The sequence below is a fragment of the Protopterus annectens genome, chromosome 14.part0, assembly GCF_019279795.1.
Source record: "Protopterus annectens isolate FY-2018-M chromosome 14.part0, PAN1.0, whole genome shotgun sequence".
NCBI classification, from domain to species: Eukaryota; Metazoa; Chordata; order Ceratodontiformes; family Protopteridae; genus Protopterus; species Protopterus annectens.
Window position 1 is genome coordinate 667,919,184 of NC_056748.1, and position 25,421 is coordinate 667,944,604.

At 39.1% G+C, this 25,421-nt stretch overlaps 1 protein-coding gene across 1 annotated transcript in view; it reads left to right on the forward strand.

The window, feature by feature from the left end:
* The window catches only part of ASAH2 (N-acylsphingosine amidohydrolase 2), a 426,905-nt gene that overhangs the window by 198,572 nt on the left and 202,912 nt on the right, over positions 1-25,421 (forward strand). Inside the window, exon 10 of the mRNA XM_044056416.1 lies at positions 5,590-5,671. Coding sequence (XP_043912351.1) covers positions 5,590-5,671 — 82 coding nt within the window. The remainder of the gene's footprint in view (positions 1-5,589; positions 5,672-25,421) is intronic.

Consider the following 25,421-nt stretch of genomic DNA (forward strand, 5'->3'; position numbering starts at 1 on the left):
CAACAAGTACAAATATGACTCTGTCATTGCCCATGTTGGTGTGAACAACCTGAGACTTACCTCCCTGGACTACATGAAAAGAGACATGGAAGAGCTCTCCGATCTTGCAGCCCAGGCAGGTATGACCCTAGCCCTGAGTAGCATCCTGCCATTGCCCAGAATGATACCACAGTACAAGGACAGAATGATTGACTTCAGCAATTGGCTAAGCTTCTGTTGTCAGTCTAATGGGATCCAGTATCTGTCTGCCTGGGGCGACATTGTTAACAGACCACAATGCTTTGCCAAAGATGGCCTGCACCTGTCACCCTTGGGATTCCGGATACTGGCTAAGTGTCTTGCTGCCACTATAGTGCCTTTTTTAGGCAAGGTTCAAATGACAAATTCACCACCGTAACAGGAACAGGCAAGCAAGAACTGAGGGTAATGCTACTCAATGCTAGAAGTCTAAATATCAAAATGCAATCACTCAAGGCACTCCTTAAAATGGAGAACATCGATATCTGTGCAGTAACTGAGACCTTGTTCAAGGCTCTAGAGAGTACCCCTGCATTACCAGGCTATAACTCATACCACACTTTTCGGCCATCTAACCTGGACCAGAACAACAAAGGTGGAGGTGTGTCCATATTCATTAAGGATATTCACACCTCCAGGCTAGTTGCGCAGCATAATGCATCCGAGGTTCTCCAAGTGCAAGTAACTCTGGGCAAAACTGCAATCCAAATTGTAGCTTGCTACAGATCCCCCACCATGCCCCAGGATTCCTACTCCTCTTTTCTTGATATACTGGAAATATTAGGGTTCAATGAAATACCCTAATAATGGGTGATTTCAACTACCCCACCATTAACTGGGAAAACTACTCATGTACCAACTCCTTCACTCAACTTATCCACACCCCCACCAGGGGCAACAATATCCTAGACCTAGTCATTGCCAACATGAGTGACCGGTGTTCCACACCTGAAGTCGACTCCTCATTGGTCAGATCCAACCATAAGCTAATCACCCTAGATATCAGCATCCCGTCCCCGCCCACCATTAAGGAAACCATGGTAAAAAATTTTTCCAAAGCCAACTTCATGCTTCTTAAGACAGAAGTGGCGAACTTCATGACACCCATGCAGATGGACAATACAGTTACGACTGCTGAGTCCTACACAAATGCACTCTATAAGCACTTACACAAGTGCATGGATCGTGCTATCCCAAACAGAACCAAGATGCTATCCTCCAAAAAAAGGAAGCCAATCTGGTGGTCTTCTGCCATAAACTCTACAACAGAAGGAAGAAACTGTTGCAAAAGAGAGTAAAATCCCATGAGTGGAGGAGCTCCCTGGTCAGCCTCAGTAAGAAGCTGAGATCCCTTGTCAGATCCTCCAAAGCTAGCTATGAAAACAAAATTGCAACTGATTCTAAGGGCATCCCCAACACATTCTATACCTATGTCAAGAATCTCAATGGTAACACCCAGATCTTCTCTGACTTACAGCACAACGGCATGAACATTACAGAACCAACTGATATTGCCAACATCCTGGCAGATAGTTTCAGTGCTATCTTTACCCCCCCCCCTCTAAAGGGCCCATATCTATACAGGAAGAATGCAGAGTCCCTGTAATGACATCTATTCAGGTAAAAGCTGCACTCTCTAAAACAAAAAAAACACAGCATCCATGGGACTGGACAACATCTCAGGCTGCATTTTACATGAACTTCAGAATGAACTGGCTCCCCACCTAAGCACCATGTTCAATCATAGACTCATGTCAGGCTTTGTGGCCACTGAATGGCACACAGCAATACTTATCTCACTCCACAAAGGGGGAGCCACCACTGATCCTGGGAACTATCGCCCTATTAGCATGACTTGCCTGGTCTGCAAGGCCATGGAACGTATCATCATGGAACTCATAAACAAAGACATTGGTAACCTCCAAACTCTGGACCCCACCCAGTTCAGGTTTGTGAAAGGCAGATCATGCCTTCTGAACCTGATTGATTTCTTTGAGGCAGTCACCAAAGCTGTAGATGGTTCACACAGCCTATCTTGACCTCACCAAGGCTTTCAACACCATCCCCCATTCTGGAATTATAGCTAAACTCACTAAACTAGGTATAAATCCCTACATCAAAAGATAGGTTGCCAACTGGCTCACTGACAGAACCCATACTGTAAAAGTTGCAGACTCCAAATCTGACTTCAAACCAGTGACAAGTGGAGTACCACAGGGTTCAGTCCTGGACCTCCCCTATTTGTTATCTACTTTTCTGAAGTACAGGCTAACACAGAAGGTCTCTGGCTAATGAAGTTCGCAGATAAATGCAAACTAGGGGCTATAATCGAGTCCCCAAATGATGTGAACATCCTACAGATGGGCCTTACTGAGACAGATGCCTGGTGTCATAGGCATGGCCTCAAGCTCAATGCCAAAAAGTGCATGGTCATCCCCTTTGGTAAAAACTCTGTACCCATGAACTACAACATAAACGGCAGTCAATGTAATGCTGAATGTGTGATAAAAGACCTTGGGACCCACGTGGACAGTAGTCTTTCCTTTGATCACATCACCACAGTAGTCAGGAAATCCTTCTGTGTGTCACACCTCATCACAAAAGGGCTCTCATCCAGGAAAAAAGAGGTCATTGTTCCCCTCTACTCGGCAATCATTAGACCCATTATAGAGTACAACACCCCATTTGGAATGTACCTTAATACATCTGCAGCAGCTGGAAAGGCCAGAGAAGTACCACACAAAGAAGATTACTGGCCTCAAACAGATGCCCTACACTGACCGTCTCAACAAACTCCAGCTTTACTCTGTAGCATATCACCTACTCCAAGGAGATCTCTGCCTTACATATAAAGCTATGTTAAACCCAGAGCTGTTGGACATGCTTCACCTAAAGAAATCCCAATCCCTCTAAGCTACACACTCTAGGGACCTAAACCTCATCACCACAATAAACAGGACATGCTGGAGGGATACATTCGTGTCCCAGAGACTTCTATACTCTGGAACAAGCAACTCATCTATGTCAAGCAAAGTTCTTCATTAACACTCTTCAAAATAAATCTTGATGGGTGGATGGGAAATAGGAAATACATCCCAGGGATCACTTCTGTGGCTCTGCTCGACAGGGGCACAGGAAATTAACTTTCTTGGGTGCTGTAAGTCACGGAACCTTGTTGGCTAGGCTTACTTAGGCCCTTGGGCCGATAGCCTAGTACCTACCTATGAACCTATAAGCATTTGTGTCTGAGATTCAATGACAGCTCCTAATTTGCAGTCATCTGCAAATTTAGTCAGCCAGTGACCACTGACATTGGCCTTGACTTCTGAGAAGTAAATGCCAAAAAGAAGTGGTCCAAGGACTGATCCAGAGAGACTCCCCTTGTGACTGGCTTCTTTGTAGAGGTGGACTTCCCAATTCCAACTTCCTGGGTCCTGTCTGTGAGCCAGGTGGCTGTCCACCGGGTGAGAAACAGATTTGTACCTAACCTCCTGAGTTTGTCAACAATGCCTGATTGTGATATTGTGTCAAATGCCTTGGCCAGGTCAAGGTAGACAGTGTGAATAATTTTGCCCTCTTCCATTGCTTTGGTGACCTTCTCAAAGAAATCCAGCAGCTTGAGTAGGCATGATCTGCACTTGACAAAACCATACTGGGTTGGGTCCAGTGTCTGAGGGTTTGCTGTATTTCTGCTGATCATCTCCATAATAATTCTCTCCATGGCTTTACATATAAAATTAGTGAGACTTGTGGGTCTGTAGATGGCCCACCTTTGTGCAGAGGGATGAATGAAGCCTTTTTCTCTTCATGAGGCACAAAGCCTGTTTGGAGGCTACAGTTAAATAGTAATTCCAGAGGCCCTGAAAAATCATAGTTCATGCTATTTAAAAGGCATCCTTAAATACTGTCTTGGCCCACTGATGCAGTGTTCTTGGTCTTAAAGCATTAAGGACAATCAAAGCTGGTGTTCCCCAGGGCTCCATTCTTGGACATCTGCTATTCTACATATTTGTTAACAACCTTCAAACATCCTGCTCTCACTCCTCTCTTATAAAATATGTTGATGACTATGCAATAATCTCCTCTTCAGACAATCTCTCTCAAACTTCACACACTTTCCCCAAACTAAAACTTCTTCCTTTCTGTTGAAACATGGCTTCAAGAAAACCAGCTCATACTTAATCCCCCCAAAAAATAAAGTACTTCTATTCCTTCCACAATCTCTGTCACCACAAATCTACCTTTATCATCTCTTCATTTAATAACACTGTTATAATAGTTTAATTACACACACAAATTCTTGGTACTATCATAGACAATCAATTAAAAATTGATCTACACATTCAACACTGTATCAAAAAAACTCACCAAAATTGGGTGACCTTTACAGAAATAAAAAAATTCCTCACTACAGACTCCAAACTCTCACTAGCACATGCTCACATTCTACCCAGTCTCCTTTATGCCTCTCCAGTCTTTACAAACTCACAATCTACTCTATTTTCTAAGCTTGAACAAGCTTATAACATAATTGCTAGATTTGCCACAAACCAACCTTATATCTCTCACCACTGCCTTTCACTAATGAACTTAGTGGATAGAATTCCCCCCAACTCCTCCTCCTTTCACAACTTTACATAATTCACTCCATTCTCAACAAACCCACTACCTGCCCTGCTGGCTCTTCTGTAGTATCCTACTATACCCCAAAATGCTCACTTCAAAGTTCTGACCAACATCTCTTGGATATACAAGCACAGACAAATCATTGGCAAACTTCTCTATAAATACTCAGTATCTCAGTCCTTGAACAAACTCCCTTTCACTGTAAGATCTGTTACCACACAAATAGCTTCAAAAAAGCATTAAAAGACACCCTCTCAAACTCCTGGATCTGTTCCTGCCAGGACCCTACATCACCCCCCCACTCCATCCAACCCGTTACCATGTTGATATCTCTACCAATGTTCCCCCAACCCCTAATTTATCTCTCTCCAGAGTACATGCTTTTTATTTGCATCAGTACTTTACATCTGCTTGCTCTTTGACACTTACTAATTTTAATATGTTTTTCCTGTATATGTCCTTATTTCAAACATGACGTACTTTTAGCTTCCTAAATTGTTACATCATATTGTATCTTTTCCTTACACAACTAAGTGACATTTCAATTTATGTTTCAATCTATGTATTGGAATGTTTGTAATACTCCAGAGCTTCTCTCCTTGGGTCTCCACTGAAATGGACTCTGACTCAGCCGGACAAACCCAGTTAACAAATGTCAAATAAATAAATATGGCACTCTATAGGCGACCGTACATTGGAAAAAAATTACAGCACAAGTAATCATTATCCCTAGCTTGACCTCTATTAAATTTACATAGATATTTCAGTACAGAATTAAAAATGTTGCACATATGACAAATATGGAGTTGTCTGGACTGTCACATAAAGTACCCAATGTTTATTTATCAAGTTTCTTTCTGACTGCATCCAAAATAACATCTGTTGAAAGATTTTCAGTTATTAAAATATACTTAACATGCCTCTCTTTTGTACTCATTTCTACAGGTTAAAACATGCAAGCCATCCTTGGGGCATAGTTTTGCAGCTGGGACTATAGATGGAGTGGGAGCTTTTAATTTCACACAAGGTAAATATAATTTAACCATAAGTTCACTGAGCTATTTGTTTAGTTGGTTTTAAAGCCCATATGATGGGAATCTAATCTTCAACTGTTATGGTGAGTTGAAAGGGGCAGTTCTCATTCTGAGCAATCATACCTGGATTTATGCTTCACAGAGAAGTAACCTGGGCACTTTTTAATTTTATATAACTTTATCCGAAGGATTTCACAAATTGTGTTGTGCTATTCTGTGGTCTTAAATATATACATGTAATGTAAATCTAGCATTTTGTTGGAAATTGCTAAATATAATTTTTTTCTAGGTAGAGTGTTTTTTTTTTCCCTTTAACATTCTTATAGTATTTCAAAAGAAAAACTTTGAAAGTATTCAAAAAAACAGGTTGAAACATCAAACATTCCACGACATGTCAGTAAAATAAACAGTTGCGCAAAAGCCACCTCAGGTTATCTAAATACAGCTAAATCATTAGCGCAGAGCAATTAACCCAGTCTGGGTAAATAACAAAGAAATGTAGTAACAACGACTTGTGATTTAGAAGTACCTTCTATTTTTTTAATTTGCATATTCAGATCTGTGGTGCTGCAGTAGCGTTATCGCCTCATAGTAAGACGTTGGTCCTGTTCAATTCTCAGCTAGAGCGTCTTCTGTGTGGAGACATGCGTGAATGGGCGTACCTTCATTGAAGGTTGTGCGTCAGGGCCGGCAACTAGGCACGTAAAAATTTACTGCCAATCATTAGTGGACCGGAGTTCTGCTGTGGCGACCCCTAACTGGGAAAAGCCGAAAGACACAACAAAAGATCTGCATATCTTAATTACTGAGAGCACTTGGAAGCCATATTTGCTTGGTGTTTGGGAGGCTTGTATAATGTTGTAGAAGTTAGGGGCTTTAGTAATTGGTGTGGTAAAAGGAAGTGTAATCTGACGGGAAGATGGAAAGTGAATTCTATCCTACTGAAAGTTATGGAAAGCAGGTGATAGCTGAATGCTGTTATGCTTGGTGGGGGTACTTAACTGCTGATGGTGGTTTGAACAAGTCTTACCATTTGGCTAGGCTTTATATAGGCCCTATGCCCAATAGTCTAGTACCTACCTATGAACCTATAATGCATATAGTATAGGGAAAATGATGGACTTAGCTAGAAGTATAGTATTGACAGACCTTTTTTTGTTTACATCTAGCATTAGCTTGAACCATTGGCACTCTGGGCAGTTCCCTACACTGGTGTGCCCCTCAGACCAAAAACAAAATTATCTCTCTCTGACTGAGAAAAAAGACATTCTGATGTATTTTACTTCATTTTCTCATTTTGTAATACCAGAACTGAATAACAGCAATCAGGAGTGCCAGTATTTCACTTCTGCATTGCCATTTGTGCCCCTTAACAGCTTTGCCTCACCTTAGCTGTGGTTCTGCTTTACTTAATGATTACTGTCCATTAGATAAAATATGTGCTATTCTGTGGAATTGCAGTGCTATTGTCTGAAGGAGATGGAAACCACCAGTGTAGAATGAACACTGGTACTGATGTGTATGTTCCACGCCCTACCATGTGTTGAACTAGTGGTAAATTTGTGCTGCCTGCAAGAACAGTGCATTTGCCATTCTGTAGTTGTATGACAAGAATACACCTTGTCAGCAAATATTTTTTCCATGCATTTAGGTTCTTACAGTGCTGGTGCAATGTTCAACTGTTCATAAAAGTTTTTTTTGTACTGTTGACAGAACAGATTTTCAAGTTTCTGCTATTTAGATATGTTAGATGTTGCTGTGGCATTTTTGGTGCACAGTTGTGGTCTTTGATCATGCAAGTCATCAAATGATTTTGGACTCTGTGTCTCTGTTTAGTCACATGAGCATCTATTGGTTTTTCACCATTTGATTTCTAGTGAAAAGAAACTGTCTTGTCTACGGACATTTCTTCTTTGGCTTAGAATGTGCTTGAAACTGCTCTTAGAGGACTGATAACGTCTCTCTGTCCAGATCTTTAAGGTTAAAAGTGTTAAAACTCCTTTCTGAACATTGCACATCGGATGGTTTCTGCTCTTCTACCATAAATATTGTAATCCAGAATTTCCATCTCTCAGATAAAGCCTTTATGCAGCTTCAGTGATGGTGGTGGTTGCAATGAAGATATTTTATACCAAAAATGAGAATGACATGCCGCTTAAGGATTTGTGATTCATCAATACTGAGAATGAGAATTGAGAACACAAGCTTACTGTGTAATAATATCCAAGCAGCATTACACAGCTGAGTGTTAATAATAAGAAAATGTCAAAACAGAGCTGTAAACATTAGTTTATATATATAATCAAGAAAAACGCAACTGACTTGCAATTGATTGTGTCTGTAATACTGCATAGTGTGGAAGCAATGTCAGAAGTTCCAAATTTTAATGCAGCATGGGAAACAAAAATACATGGTATTTAAGTAATTTTAATTCCGATATCATGAAGCATGTATACTCAGTAAAACACAGTTAAGATGGTAAAATGAAGAGGCATTGACATGAATTAACAAGACCCTTCACTGAGCTGCACTGATGAAGTCACATGGAAGACAGCCCTAATTAACTGTACCATCCCTTTAAAGACACAGCAACAGTATCATTAGTATTTAATACATACGTTCACTTTACTACACCCAGACATCTAAAAGGAGACAATAGGCATGATTCAGAAACATGGTTCACATTCTTTCAGACAATACCAATCACAAGGCCGACAGTCTGTGTACAGTACACAAGCAAATGAGTTAACTCTCAAAGCAAAAGACAGTTCAGTTCAGAATGAGTCATATTACTTGTCAACATTTTGTAGAAACGCTGTTATATTTCATTTACAGAGAAGCATTGGTCATTATTTATTCAGAGTTAAGGTCCAAAAATAACATGCTTTTGCCATGTCATCCACAAAATGTAGTTATGTTGTAGAACAGTAGCACTCTATCAGTTGCACACATACATGTATTGCACAAACTCTTTAGTATATCTATTTTGTATCCTGACAACTGACCAAAATAAAAGCTATGACGCGGCTATAATGTGTAGACTGGCACATTAACATTTATCTGTACACTTAGGTTACTATCAACAATTTATCTACACTATTGGCACAGCATCAAAGCTACTGTAGTGCTTTTGAACCCTCCATATGTATGATATCTCTTAAATGGCAGTTTACACAGTCAAAATATACACACAATCAATTCTTTAGAACATTACCTACTTAAAACCTTGTAAACCCACATCAACATATTGTTTGAGTAAAAAGGTTGTTGCATAACTGAAATAAGAATCCCATTTCACATTCATTGCGTAAGAAAAAAGTAGTTTTACACACTGCGTGCACACCCCAAAAAAACTGTCAACAAATAACACCCTAGACATAAAATGCAATATAATTGTAATGAAAAAAGTTAAAATAAAAATAAGAAAAATAAAAAAATAAAATACTGTGTGGAATTTATTAATTGTGTAGGCTTTGGGCAAAGCTTACATGATGTTTGTGTTTGTGCGGTGAGCAGCAGTGCTAATTACATATGCATGTTGCTCACCATGCTTACATGAACACAAGCATGTTTTCATGGCCAGGAAAATGTGTTGAGCAGCACAAGCACACACAGTAAACAGACAAGCTTTGGCTATGGGTAAACCTGTTAAGTGAGCTTGTGTGGGGACAGCACAAAGAGCTACACAGGGCAAATAATGCAAGCTGTAGCAGGCAAGAAAGGTGTAGAGTGTACTCCGTACATAAATCAAACATATAAATACAGAAATATGTAAGCAGGGAGGAGAAATGGCAAGAAGTACAGGCAAACACAGGAGGATTATGGCTGACAAAGTTTGCAGATGACTGCAAATTGGGCGCCATAGTTGAAAACACATCAGACACAGATATCCTCCCGAAGGGTCTCATATAAACAGATAACTGGTGCCAAAGCCATGGCCTAAAGTTAAACGCCAAAAAATGCATAGTCATACCCTTCGGGAAAAACAAGGTTACCCCTAGCTACCATATAGGTGGCAATCCACTAAGCACAGAAGAGGTTATCAGGGATCTGGGGACCCAGGTTGACAGTAACCTTTCATTTGACACCCACGCTGCCAAGGTAGTTAGGAAAACCTTCTACCTGATCATGAAGGGATTCACATCTAGATCAAGGGAGGTCATTGTTCCCCTGTACTCATCACTCATCAGACCAATGATTGAGTACAATGCCCCATTCGGAATGTATCTTACCCGACACCTGCAGCAATTGGAAAGGCCCCAAAAGTTCCTCACCAAAAGGATAAAGGGTCTCAAAAATATGTCTTATGCTACCCGACTGAAGGAACTCCAGCTCTATTCAGTCACATACCATCTGCTCAGAGGTGACCTGTGCCTAACGTACAAGGCCATGTCTAACCCGGAATTGATGGACATGCTCCACCTCAAAAAATCTAAATCCATAAGAAATACAAGAGGAAGAGACTTAAACCTTAACACAGTTATAAATAGGATGTGCTGGAGGGACAGATTCATCACCCAGAGACTCCCTATGCTGTGGAACAAAATCCCGGTACATGTGAGGCAGAGCACCTCGCTGGCCCTGTTCAAGAGAAATCATGATCAATGGATGGGAGATTGCAGGTTTACCCCGGGGATCACCTCAGTGTCACTGCTGGACAGAGGCATGGTAAACTAATGGGCATAGTACCTTTCAAACGTAAGGGGTGGTGAAAGCCACAAAACTTTGGGCTAGGCTTATAAATGCCCTAGGGCAGATAGCCTAGTATAAACCTATGAACCTATGAACCTAATACATGGGCTGCCAGACAGGAAAAGCATACAGAGAATGATGTGCACAGAAATCAGAGAGATGTATACAGAAATATGTAATAAGGAAGAGTAAATATTCAAATTCTAATTAGATAATTGATGTGAAAGATCTTATGTCACAGACAATTTTGTAAAAATAATGTTGCAATATGTATGTTGAAATAAATAATGGTGGTCATACTTTCTGAGCAAATATAGGCTAATAAAAGCAGACATGATAATATAGGATATAACAGTTAAACAAATTAACATTGTAACAGAGGGGAATTACATGCTCAGTTGAGATTACAGTTTGCATACACTATGGGATCATTTCAGTGTGCTTTTCGTCAGTATAACTTGTTGGATAAAAGGAATAGCTCAGAAGCCGCAATCTCCTTTTGGAAGAATCAAACCAATACCCCTCAGTGTTAACACTGACTTGTTTAACTATGTACACCACAGAAATAAGCCTAACACATGTATAAGGAAGATTACCCTTGAGGGGAATTATGCATTTTAATATTTTGATAGATATGCATCCCATGTGTAGTTGTGTGTGGTGGTACAAATGTGGGAGCAGTGTGTGACATACATATTACCCTTGCATAAAGCACTCCTGCCTGACACATTTGTTGTGCAAACAGATAATAACAGATACAAAAAATACACTATGGTGCAATGCATTTCCCAGAGCTGTGACTTGGCCTCTACCACAGGAAGTAGCAATGTGTGAATTAAGAAAAGATCCCTGATAGTGAATGTCATATCAACATAAGAGTCTATCAATTAAAGGGGTATCCTCATGTGCACACATTTGTGATCAGTCCACTATCAATGTTTTGTGGTCAAGGAAGGTTTCTCTGTATGTCTGTACACTAGCATTTAAGAATTGGAGCACTCTTGTGTACACCACAGTACCCAATGCATGTGCCAAAGTAGAACTCTCACTATGACACTGGCTGAACAAATGTCTACTGCCATGAAATCCAAAGCTATGTTCACATGTGTTTGTGCAACATATCGAGGGATAAGACTGATGTGAAGTAATGGTTGTTCTGTGACCACAGTACATTCACACAAAATGAATCCATATGCTAGAAGTGAACATCAAGCTGTACAACTCCTCCAAATAACAATATGGTTATTAATGCCATTTACCATGATAGGACTGTTGTCATAGCTGTTGAACTCAACCTATGTGAAGTTATTCAATCAGATATACTTTATTTGCCTATCATTTTTGTCTGCTAAAATTATGGGGGAGGCCTCTGCTACTCTATATGTACAAAGTATAATGGGGGTGTCTTTCCTGCAAAACAGCTAAGGACGGAAATGCTTACAGTCACTCAATGCTGGTTTGGACCACTTGCCTAAGCACTGGGAAAATCAGCACCATAGTTGGACAATGAATGTGCCATGGTATAAGTGCATCAATTGTCCTGTGTGTGTGGTTATGTGAAAGCATTACATCATAAGTATGAATCAAGGAATATTTGTACCTGCAGTTACTTATAATCTTGCTATATGTCAGACAGCATTGCCTGATGTAGGTATACGCAAACACACAAGTACCTCCCTGCTTTTGTCTCAGTGACAGTAGAACAGCAATTATGTACAATATGGATATAATCCCTTATTGGAACACATGCTTTACTTAGGCAATGACATACATTACATCGTCTCGTGTCCTCAGTCCTGAGGAGGTGTCGCACTACAACTGTGATGGAAGGACAATCTATTCAAATGACAGCATCAGTCTTCAATACAGGCTTTCCAAAGGAAAAGTAGAATAAACTCATGTAACAAGAAACAATGTCCACACATGAACATAACACATGTGGGAGACAACACTGTTAACATGTAGACTGACTGTAAGCAGTGACGCTGGGATTTGAACTATATAGCTAACATCACAGGCTAATGCAGGTTTGCTGAATCGCAAGTGCAGCTACAGATTTATTTGATGACTGACACTGCAAATTTCATTGGATGACATCAGCATTGTGTATTACTTTCATGTTTCTGACAAAAAAGTGGTTGCACAGGACAAGCACCACTACAGCTATAACTCGTATATATGTATTTGCAGCCAGTAAAGGCACAATAACAGGAAGAAAAACACATTGACAAATGACAATCATTCCTGAAATCGAACTTCCTACATGTGTACTAAAGCAATCTACACACAAGTGTAATATATGCACATGCCATAGGAGAAATCTGACTGCATGTGAGACACACTATCTTTAAAAGGATGACATCAGTTGTATCATGCAAAGGTGATTTGTCTGCAAAAATGACTTCTACAGCTATGTTGAATTGTAAATGTCAATACTAAGAGATGCAACACTCTCCTGCATTCATATACATTCACACACACACACACACACACACACACACACACACACACACACACACACACACACACACACACACACACACACACACACACACACAGAGAGCCAACAAAGTCTTACTGCTAAGCTCACTACTTATTGACTGGCATAATCTATGAACAAGTGTCTTATATGCATGTACCACAGGAGAAGTTTGACTGCATGTGAGCCATACTGCATCTTTGAAAGGAGGACATCAGCTTTGTCATGCAAAGGAGATGTGTGTGCAAAAATGATTGCTACAGCCATGTGGAGTTCTGAATGCTGTCAATACTAAGATGTGACATAATCCTGCATCCATTTATATTCAAAAACAGCCAGGAGAGACTCACTGCTATATTCAAACTCCTTAAATATTAACTGACACAATCTATTATACACACACTCCACAGGAGAGGTTTGACTTTAGTGGAGTGATAGTGATATTATTGAGATAATGACCTCATCAATGTGTTGCAGACAGTATGGGTTTCTGGACAAAGTGAAAAGGGGATGTGCAATTGATCTGACCACATAAATGTTTCTCATGAGCGGGAATCAAATGAGTACATCTGTTGAATTAATCTTCCAGTGGACCCACCATCAGACACAGATCTTAATTTCTGTGAGATTACAGTCTAGAGGACATAGTATTTAATGCAAGCACTACTGCAGAAGTGCAACTTTTATAGTGTGTGAATGCACTTTAGAGAGAATGACAGTATGGTGTTAGAGATGATGTTGGGAGAAGGGTCTGACATTGATGTGGACTCGCCATGCAATGTAAAATTAATTCCAGGCCACCATTATATTGAGGCCATCAGTATTTAAGGTCATGTTTACACAACTTCACACTCACACACACACACTAGTTGACTGCTATGAGATTAGACTACCCCCTACCAATCCTCCTATGCAAGGTACTGGATACAGTACTTAATGGAAGAGCCACTGCAGAAGTCTGACTTTTATGCTGTGATAGTGCAGCGTAGATAGGATTAGCTTTTCATTCTGTGTTAGAAGATATTGTGATGTTGAAGGTTTTATGCAAATCCATATTTGTTGATATAATAGAGCAAGTGTAATGTTATGATTAATAATACATACATACTGCTGACTTATGTCAGCTATGCTGTCATTAATGTATATTGCTGAACTGAGAGTGACAAGTACCAATGTGTCTTTTGTAGATGAGACACACTTGTGAGACACAGCATGGGCAATCAATCATTCATAGATAACCAGTTTATGATGATGGTATTTACACCTTAATGAATGGTACTGATATAAGCAGTGGTATATGCTCATGCATGGGCAATGTGGGCTGTGAGTACCAAACAATACTTAATTTTCTAATGCAGAAGCAATAAAAATGATGATTTATGTGTCAAAGGCTGTATATCATTTGTACCAGTGCTTCAGTGCAGAGCCAACTTTCCAGAATGAAGTGGTCAGTTACCCGCACATTTGTCTGCATTTCACATGACTTCATTAAACAGTTTCCATGTAATGAAGTAATATAATCCAATAGCAATATTTCTTTTTGTTCCAAATTTCTTCCTAAAGTGCAGTGCTGAGAAACACATTTGCTTGGATATTGGTAAGGCAAAGTGTTAGTGCATATGTGATTATACTTTGATGTGTTGAACTCAGATTGTGAAGCACAAATGATAATTTGTGTTCAGTGGTGCTCTCTGACAACCTTTGTATAAAGAGATGAAATGTTGCAATTCCAGTTATATTTACAACAGATCTATTTTATCTTAACATGTTGCTTACATATATTCTGCGTGTTGTATTATTATACCTTTCTGTATTTTCTACAAAGTCAATTCAAAAATGAAGTTTTGTGCTTGCCTCCCCCATTTGTGAGAGAGTACACTGCAAGCAAGCAGAGTTCTCTGCTAAAGGAAAACATAAAAAAATATAATTTGGTTTGCCTTCTACACCACAAACAGGCTAAATACCAATGGGCAGCTGTCAGCACTCTGGACAGTACTTAGGTTGACAGGAGGATTTTCTGCACTAACTTTCTCTGGCACAAGGTTTAAACTCCCTGAGTTAAATGAAAAGCAGGTCTGAATCAAGGTTGAACTCCAGTGTGCAGGCCATTTTACAAAGAGTGACAAAATGTGGATTATATTAACTTTTTATCATGACTTTAAGAAAATCTAGGAATGACTATTATAAATAGGTTTATAAGTCAACAAATCAGCTGCTGCAAACCACCAGGAACAATGTTGCAGTATTCAAGAAAAAAAGTCCACAATAGTTGAAAAGCTTAATTTATTGAACAGGATAAAAGCTTTCAGGATGTACCCTTCCTCAGTTATCAGTGAATACATTTAAAAAAAAATCATCTCATTATATACACTTCAATGCATGATAGCACATGACACAGCCAGCCAATAAAGTAACACATCCAATTAACATAAAACACACAATAAAAATAAAATAGTGATATATAAATACATAAAGAAATTATAAAAATACCTTTAATATAATTTGTATTTCATTGGTTTTTCAACTAAGTAAGGCTTTATAGTGACCATGTTATTTAAACCGGGGAACTTATCAGCATCTAATCTGGTTATCCAGGTCTTTTAACTGTCGCGAGAATTTGTCTACACAAAAACATGTGCATCTTGTACATGTACTTAAACAACCAATGCTAAGAAAGGAACATTACCCTGCTACAATTGTAGCTGTTGTAAAAATATTTGTCATCTATTGGAATTTGAACATTCAATAACTAAGCATAAATTTAGTATAAGATGTCAGGCAACATGCAATACAACGGTTATTTATTTAAGTACATGTACAAGATGAACATGTTTTTATGTAGGGAAATGCTTGAGAAGGCTAAAAGACCAAATTATAGAATATAGATCTGATATAAGAATCAGTGTGATGACGAATGCTCTAGCTAAACATATTAATGAATATGATAATACACATATATTTAAATTTAAAGTGTTGGAAGTTGTTCATAGGAATATAAGAGTGGGTAACATGAACAACATATTAGATATAGTTGAATATGGGTGGATAACCAGATTAGATTCTAAGTTCCCTAGTTTAGATAACATGGTCACTATAAAGCCTTATTTAGTTGAAAAACAAATGAAATAAAAATGATATGAAAGGTATTTTTATAAATTCTTTATGTATATGTATTTATATATTTTATTGTGTGTTTTATGTTAATTGTTTTGTTAATTGGATGTGTTACTTTATTGGCTGGCTGTGTCGTGCTATTATACATTGAAGTGTATATAATGAGATGATTTTTTTTAAATGTATTCACTGATAACTAAGGAAGGGTACATCCCAAAAGCTTTTATCCTGTTCAATAAATTAAGCATTTCTACTACTGTGGACTTTTTTCTTGAATATTATAAATAGGTTGCCTGGCCAATGTGTGTGGGTAATAGCTACTGAAATAATATTTTATACCTACTAAATACAAGACATGCTTTAAGGGAAATCACAGTTTAATTGGTTGTACAATGCAGTGTAAGACAAACATGCACTACATTTTGCAATAACACCTGAAATGCCATTTAACATCACATACTACAGTTGCTCATTGCCAGACATCACGTAAATGCTGAGGACTACAACTGATTAAACGGAAGGGGCTTAGGCAGAAACATAGCAAAATCATTCACAAGAAAGACACTTATAAAGCAGTAAGAGTTTCACCTAATGCTGGATTTGGACCATTGTCAAGATGAAAAATGAAGTTCACAGCCTTGATCATTATCTCTACAGCCCACCAAGAAAATCATACTTCACACATGTGAAAATCACACCTGTGAAGGGACAATGATAACTTATCCAGCCAATGGAAGATGTAGGTTTTATTCTTAGCAAAGTAATTACAGACATAAAATGCCATGACATGACATTTACATCCATCAGCCTAATGAAAAGTCAACACTACAAGGAGTGAGAGAGAGAAGGGGTAAAGATAGAGACAGATATACAGACACATATGAAAGGGTGGTGTTATAGCTCATTAATACTCATTCTTATGAAGTGTCCTCTGTATTCATCAGTCAAGCTCTGAATCAGTAAATTATGACTTTGAAGGTAAAGAAGCTGTAGGACAGACAAAACCTGATGAAGACATGAGTAGATTAAGGGTGATTTACTAAATCTTCCTTATGGTCATAGATTAAGGATGGTTTACTAAATCTTCCTTATGGTCATAGATGGGTTGCCAGTGCTAAATGGATAAAAAAGTAAGATGCGTCATGGACCATATCATAGAAGTACAGCATCACAGTAAGAAATAAGGTGTCATATATCTGGAATCAACCCCTTGATGCTATGGTCAAAAATGAATCTTCAGACAACTGATTTATGTCAACCATTCCGCAGAGGAGGATGTACTTGGCTACATCCTATGGGCAAGGTACTGTTAAATTAACTTTTAATGATTTCCAAAGGTAGGTGACAACAGAACAATTTTGTACAGCCAACTGTACCAAACCAAGTGTGTCAAGAAAATGCATGGGTGAAGTGGAGAGACATTTATGCATTGATATTTTTGTGGGACAGGTGCACATTTTTTACTTTTTGCTTTCTTTCAAAAAGAGAGAGAGGAATACTGAGGAAGGTGATTACGAATATGGGTGTCAGATAGGAAGGTTAAGTGAGGAAGCATGCACAGACATCCAAAACAAACAAGACCAACAAGAAAGATGATGGATACAAAAGGTTGGGGGACATCATGATTGGAGACAGGTAGGGGAAATTGGAAGCTCATCCATGTCAAGCCTGAGAACAGTGAGAATTTAGGCCTCACTCTCGGAACTGTCGTCATGGTTTCCTGTCTTCTTCCTTTGTCAGTGCTCAATGTGACATTGTCTTGGCAATATGATGAAGCACCTTTTCTACATGGCTGATTCTGGTACCAAGGCCCCTTTCCATTACACCCTCCACCAGCCTTGTCAGCTCTTGCTGGGTGACAAAAATCACCACCTCCACCAGTACTACTGCCAGTGGGTACCAGTTCACCAACTGCTGGGGCAGAGCTACCTGTTGCAGATGCAGTAAGTAGGGGTTGTGGAGACAACACTGATGGCTTGGGACCCTGAAGTGCTGTATGTTGGTGCTACAACCTATGGAGGGATGGCAGGCTGATCTGTAGGCATTGGTCTACCTCTCTGTGCTGCATGTCAGTTTTTGTAAGCACAAATTTATGACAACAGAATAGTTTTAAGGGGTGGGGTAAGACAAAAAAGATAGAGAATTAGATCCATGGCATAGCACATGGCTATATAAATTCAGAAAATAAACACTTATTATTATCAAAGCTATACAACTTTACTACATCCAGGTATAATGGGAAGGTCTTAATCTATTATTCTATTAATCATTTACACTAGTGTGATAGCATAAATACCAATTTATTTCAGTATTGCCATATTTCATACAATAGTTATTAGGCTTATAGTAAGACCTGATGCACCTCTTTGAGGTGAGTTAAACTCCCTTGTTGCACTTCCCTGTAAACTGTAATGTGTTCAGCAGCTGTTCAACACAGAAGAAGAGACATCAAAGCATAATGAATAATTGTCTTGGCTGGGTCCTGTATTCTATATCATTTAAGACAGATGGGTCAGTATACTTATACAACTATGGGATGTCAGCAGTTCTGAACCCATCCTCCCATTGGCTAAGGAGGTCCTTCCTGCGCTATTTCAGGTCATTGTAGTGTTGACAATTATCTCCAGTGAGTGGGATGCCAGTTGCACTGGAGACAGCCTTGGCTAATCTGTACCAATCCTCAGTCTTGTACTGTTATGGGTAACCAGAAATTCACCCCAGCGGTTCCATCTATGTCACTCTTGAACAGGGACAATAGGTGCTGATTTTGGTGTCTGCTTGAACCAGACACCCTTGGGAACATAGGTTGAACTTGGTTATATTTGTAAGGGCCCTGGGGCCATTAGCCTAGTAACCTCCTATGATCTTGAGACACAGTATAGTCCCCCTGCAGCAGCCTACAGGCATAGTGCTTCATGAAGAGTGCCACAACAATCTTTGACACCACACCTTTGTTCTCTAAATTCAGCAAAATCATCTTCCACACCAGCCATGCCTCCAGAAGTTTAGTAACTCTAATTCTGAATTGGTACCAAATTCCAATCTTGCATTTAACAGCTAGTGAGCAAACACATGCAACTATGCCAACTGCATTTGCCTGAAGGAAAGCACAGAGAAGCATTTCCAAGTGAAATGGAAGGTATTTTATCAAACAGTAATAAAGGTGTGAAACATGGCGGTGACATTTGCCATGTCAGATGCACAACCTATTCTTACTTTTTTAGATGGTCAGCACTGACAGGCTCAATGGCTTTGATTGTTATCTTTGGTGTTTTGGAGGTTAAATAGGGTGACGTGGCACATAATTGTAGGGAATTACACAGTGTAAAAAGGTAGTTGCCAATGCAGGAATCAAACCTAAGGGAGTAATGCATATATTTCCATCAGTGCTACAGGAGAACTTACTTTCAGCCATGTTTATTATAGATCAACTGCATTCAATATGAATGGAGATGTACTTAAGCTATGCCTGTGTGTGATTTATTGGAAGTCCTGTGAAATACATGGCTATGAAAGAGACAGCATTGCTGTTTGTAAATGTATGTCAGGTGTATAGACTTTCATGAGCTGATTAATACAGGTTGGGGTATGATGCATACATGCATCACAACACATACTGTCCTAAACACAAAGTTATGCTATGGGTGGACTGAAGATGATTTTAACTTAAGCATTCTGCCTACCATAGATATGGAAGTGCATTTTTAATTTATCATAATTATCTTGCTCAAACAATTATACACACGTTCAACTGTGTTACATAATTAACCATTTATGAGATATGCTACTTAGAAATGTTATTTATCAAAGCATAAATGAAACATTTCTTACCATAAAGAGTTATGATTGACATTTGTATGTAGTGTTACCTTCCTAATCAAAGTGTATTAGAAATTGCTTTCTGCCACTATTTGAAAAATAAGTGTTATCCAGATTTGAATCCTGAATCACTTGTGTTCTCTCTCTAAAGTCAGTGCTCTTGCACCTTTGTAACACAGAGGCAGTTACACAACAGGTAGATGTTCTCACCTCAGTACTGTCCAGAGTGACTATGTCTGCACATTGCCACTAAGCCTATTTCTGCTATAGAAGGCTTTCCAAATAAAATGTTTCACTTTTTTCCTGATGAAAGTAAGCTCAATTGCATGCCACTCAGCAGTGAGCAACTGCACAAGGCAAGAAACGGGAAAAAAAATAACACAAGTTCTGATGAAAGTAAAGCATACATCTGGAGTAATAATTTCCACATTCATTTCACACTGCATGGATTTGAACCTCAGAGCAACTCTATTAAGCAGCCAGAATCAATGCATTTACAGCTTCCACCACAGAAACAGGTATACATATCACTTAGTCATTAGTAATACCACACAGCAGTGACAAAACCGTGCAAATGAAGATTGCAGAAATGAAAGTGTTCACTCTTTTCTTCAGCTGTGAGCCTTGTTTGTGCTCTGATAAGCAGTGCTGTCATTACACAAGGAAAAATATATATGTACTGTTTTATTCAACACAGAGACACAAGCTGCATTTTCACATCTGCTGCAAACATCCCAAACAACATGTGGCTTCAAGGTGAATTCACACCCTGCATCCACTGTCTTATTTCTTTAAATTAATGTCATTTCACTTGTGTGCTACAGTGTAGAATTTCTTATTTTACTTCTGTACAAAGTGCTGCAGCAAGGCGCATGTGCCACTCCTAAAATGTGGTACTGATTGTATGCCAAATTAAATTTCTCAATTTGTACCTTGGGCAGTGGACTCTCGTTCACTGCTTCGAAATGCTGCCAGTCAATGATGTGCTTTGTCAAAATCCACACAAATGAGGAATGCACACACACACACACACACACACACACACACACACACACACACACACACACACACACACACACACACACACACACAAAGCAATAACTGGGAATAATAATGAAAAGGCAAGATTACAACCTGATCATATGCTCAGAAAATATACATCGTCTGTTAGCACACTGTCTAGAGCTGAACCCTCAAGTCAGTGAAATAACGCACACTGTTAGGTTTATCACTCTTTACTACCAGCACATGACTAAAAATGTTCCTTTCTCACTTATTTGAACATGTCTAGATAAATGTGATATTGACAAATATTTTACACTAATAATAGCCCACACCATATTAATGTCAGGTTACCTTACTGTGATATATTTCTTTGTATTTTCTGAGCATCTTCCCATCCTCTCAGCTTAACTACAAAAATGCAATATCATGACCATTTATTTGCATCATTGTTTCAATGTGTAATATAGCTGACCAGCATTTCAGACAGATTTTAAGCAGAGGATGGACAGTGTACTCGTAGTTCTAGATATTGTTAAGGGTGATCTCAGAACTCTCAAGGTGCTTACAGTTTTTATTTTAAGTCTGCTCTGCATGGTGCAAACACTTCAGGGAGGAGAGTCACTTCAGTATTGCTTGCTGCTGGAGGAGAGTCACTTCAGTATTGCTTGTTGCTGTAGTCAGATCAGTCAGAAATACTTGCAAGCCATTAGCATCTAGCAGTTATCATTGCTCCTCCCTTTAGTCGGGTCTATATCAGCATATCGAATGCTGAAAATGCAGAATATAATTTAATCAAACTGAAATGTTCGAAATCTCAAAAGAGTGAACTGATGGAACATCGATTTCTTTCCCAGGGAAAGAAATCAGTGTTCCATGCAAAAAAAAAAAAATTCAATACTTTAAACACTGACAGAAGTGGGGGGTTTCGCCTCCACAACCCCCAACATGGGGGTCTGTGCCCCCCCCCTACTTAAATATACCAACTACGAGACCACACCACAGTGGAGAAAATGGCAAACTCTGATGATGGCCCACCGATTTCTTTCCCTGGGAAAGAAATTCATGTTCCATCAATTTGTTCTTCTGAGATTTCAGTTCAATTAAATTAAATTTGGCATTTTCAACATTCAAAATGCTGATAGGAACACCTTTAGTCCTAGGGCATGTGCATGCACTCATGTATCTACTTACACCATGTTTACATCCCCTACACCAAGTGATTTGTTATTTGGAATTCAGGAATGATAATGATTTCACACCTTATTTGCATCTTCACAGTGCTCAAAGGGCTGAATCAATACTATATAAAGGTAATGATGTAGCTATGGAAGTGGAACAAGGGGATACTGATTGGATATAGACTATTAGTACTATTACTTGGAGCAGATTGTTCTACAAATTACTGCACTATTTCATAAACTATCTCTGTCCTCTCAGAAACTGCTTACATGTTCATATTTTGAACATATTTCATTATGCAATGGAAAAGGAAGTTTGATATGTATGCAATTTTAAAAATTCAGTGCTGGTAGATTACATATATATCAGTTATTGCTATGCTTTCCAAGTTAGTATGGTTGCATCACAGTATTGTGTCATTATTTCCTGTTGTTTGACTGCTTCAACCATATGGGTGACTTGCTGGATAGGATGAATGAGATACTGTGGTGGAATGTCTGTCAGGGGAGGGCAGGCATCCATGTGTCCATAAAGCCACAGCATCCTCTGGTGGTAGTTAAAGTGGCCATTCCTGATGCTGCTCCTGTACTGGCATCAATTAACTGCTCCATCAGTGACTGAAGTGTCCGCACCAGATGTGGTAGGCTTCAGAGTTGTGTTCCTGGATGTAGTTCAAGAAAGTTTGTCCGGCAAAGTTCACTCACATTTAGGTAGCACTTCTACTCTGAACTGGGGACATGGAAGTCACAGTACAACTCATGTTAGAGGCAGTTTGTATGGTTGGGAGCAATGATACTGAACTGACAACTCTACCATGCATGACTCACACCTGTCCACCATGGCAGGATGTTGTGCCAGCACAGAGCTTTCATTATGTTCATGCAGTCACACACATTTCACAAAAACTGCCTGTACTGAACTACACACATGCAAGGTAAGAAAACCTTAATGTTGATTAGGATACATCTCCTGTTAGTGCCCCTGGGAAATTTCATATTTTAACAAATGTTTTATGTTTTTTACTCACATGCCCACACTACTTTTGTGTCTGCTCTTGCCTACTGCCCCCTCACCACTTGCAAATAATAATAACTGTGCCATGGCCTTTGTTCATTTGGATTTGACTTACGGTTGCTTACATGTCTGATGCTCAGACTGGATAGGTACTGACAAGTATGCAGGTAGTTTATCTTCTTACACGTTTGTTTGTATAATATAGATTCTACACTTACTTTGACATTACTGCAGTTGAGTCATGTGGTTTGGAGCTGTTTGTCTGCTGCTATCCATGCACAGACATTATATGGGTAAGCAAAATTTGTGGGCATCAGATGGCGTTACTTTTAATACTAATATGTACTTAAGTTATGTGTATTCCATCACTGGTTAGTGTATATGCTATCCTTTGCCTCTTAGTTTTTGAGTGTGTGCTCTAACCTTTGAGTCTTAGGTGGTGAGTGTGTGTGTTATCCATAGCCTCTTAGCTAGGGAAAGGGCATATTGTGGACACCTACATCTGCCAGCTACCTCTGCACCAGAGGTTGTACCTCAGAATCCTTGTATGTTGGAAGTACTGATCCTGCCTGTGGTACATAAATTTGTGGTCCTGGCCCTTGCTGTCCCTGTTACAGTTGTTTTCTGAAGATATTGTGCAACATGGCACAGACTGTGAGAATTTCTGCCTAGGTACCTGGGTAGTACTGCAGGGCACCCCCTGCTGTGTCTAGACAGCTGAACCATGACATTAGCATGTTAACACACACTATATGATGTTTCAAGTTTGAATATGGATGTTGTTTTATGCTTCCTCTGTGGTCGTGTGTGCAGTTATGATGGGTGTCATGAGCTATGGTTCCAGTGCATAATCTCCATCAACCATTAGATGGCCTTATGGAACATCACCAATAACAAACCTTATGTAAAGCTGTGAGGTGTGCCATATGTATGAGGCATAGTAACTGCCTGGGTTGCCTGCACAGACATTGAGGATGATCCATCAGGCATTACATACAACCTGGCAGTTGACTGAGTGGAATCTCTTCCTGTTGATCAGTGTTCTTTTCTGTTCATCAGGAGGGGTTTTAATTTCTGAATGCAGTCTATGCACCCCCAGAACTTCAGGGAAGTGTGCTACAGCATAAAAATTCCTGCATTGCTTTTGCTTTGTCCTCTGGTCTGTGTGGAAAAAAAAAAAAAAAATATATATATATATATATATATATATATATATATATATATATATATATATATATATATATATATATATATATATATATATATATATATATACACACACACACACACACACACACACACACACACTTCCTTGCATATTGCAACATAGCATTAAGACATTGGTGCAACATTTTTAAGCCTGAGGCTTGTGACACCCCTAGTATATCCCCTGTGGGTTTCTGGAATGTATCAGTAGCTAATATCCTTAATGCTACATGTACCTTAGTTTCCACTGGTATAGGTTCTCTTTGATTTGCCCTGGGTCTGAGGTCAGGTAACAGAGGTTGCCGAGTTCCTGTAGTATTTCCCTATCAATCCAATATCTCTCTACTATTTCAATATCATGCAGTCCATGATATGTTAAATGGGCTCTGAATACCCTTCTCCTTGGATGCGGTCTATCAGCAGCAGCATAGATTTGAGCCTGTTGCACATGCAAGAGAGCATCTGCAGTCCTTAACATTACTTGATTTTCTAAACATAATGGTGACTGTATTCCAGTAGGTTTTGGAGTTCCTGGCAAAGGGCTATACCATCTCTACACAGTTACTTTGTAGCTTCCTGAATGGCTCCATTATCTTGGATTAGTTAATTACCATGTAATTCTGCTGATTATGCTTTCATTAGCATACACTGTTGTTTACCTTTGTTTGATGGCTCTACACCACATGTAGAGAGGTTTAATGAGTACATGACAGCAGCATGTAAATTAGCCGTTCATGAATCCACCCCATGTTTAACTTACCATTTAGAAAATTGTATTACTAGGAGAATTAACTATATTTTTTATCTATATTGATTAAAAAGAAACTTTCATAAAATCACAATTAAATTATAAAATTAACCTCAACTGCCCCCTGGACTACAAGCCTAGTAACTACCTATAAGTTAAGATAAAATAAAGACAACCTGCATACTGAGTAGCCGTCCCATCAATTCAGCATGTGGCACACAGACTGCCAACTGACTGATAAATGTTTTTTTTTTTTCTATAAATCCAGTATCTGTCATCCCTGTTGCTACTGAGATGCTTTCTATATTAGGTTTGCAATGGTATACAGAGGTTCCTGAATCCAGCATGTAAATACAAGTTATAGTGGTGGAGTTCATGTTTAGAATTGGTCACATATACATATCAGTATTTGTAAAAAGAAATATTGAAAATCTAAAGTTATTCATTGAAAGGGGATTGCATGCCAGGTATGTGATTTGTAATCCAG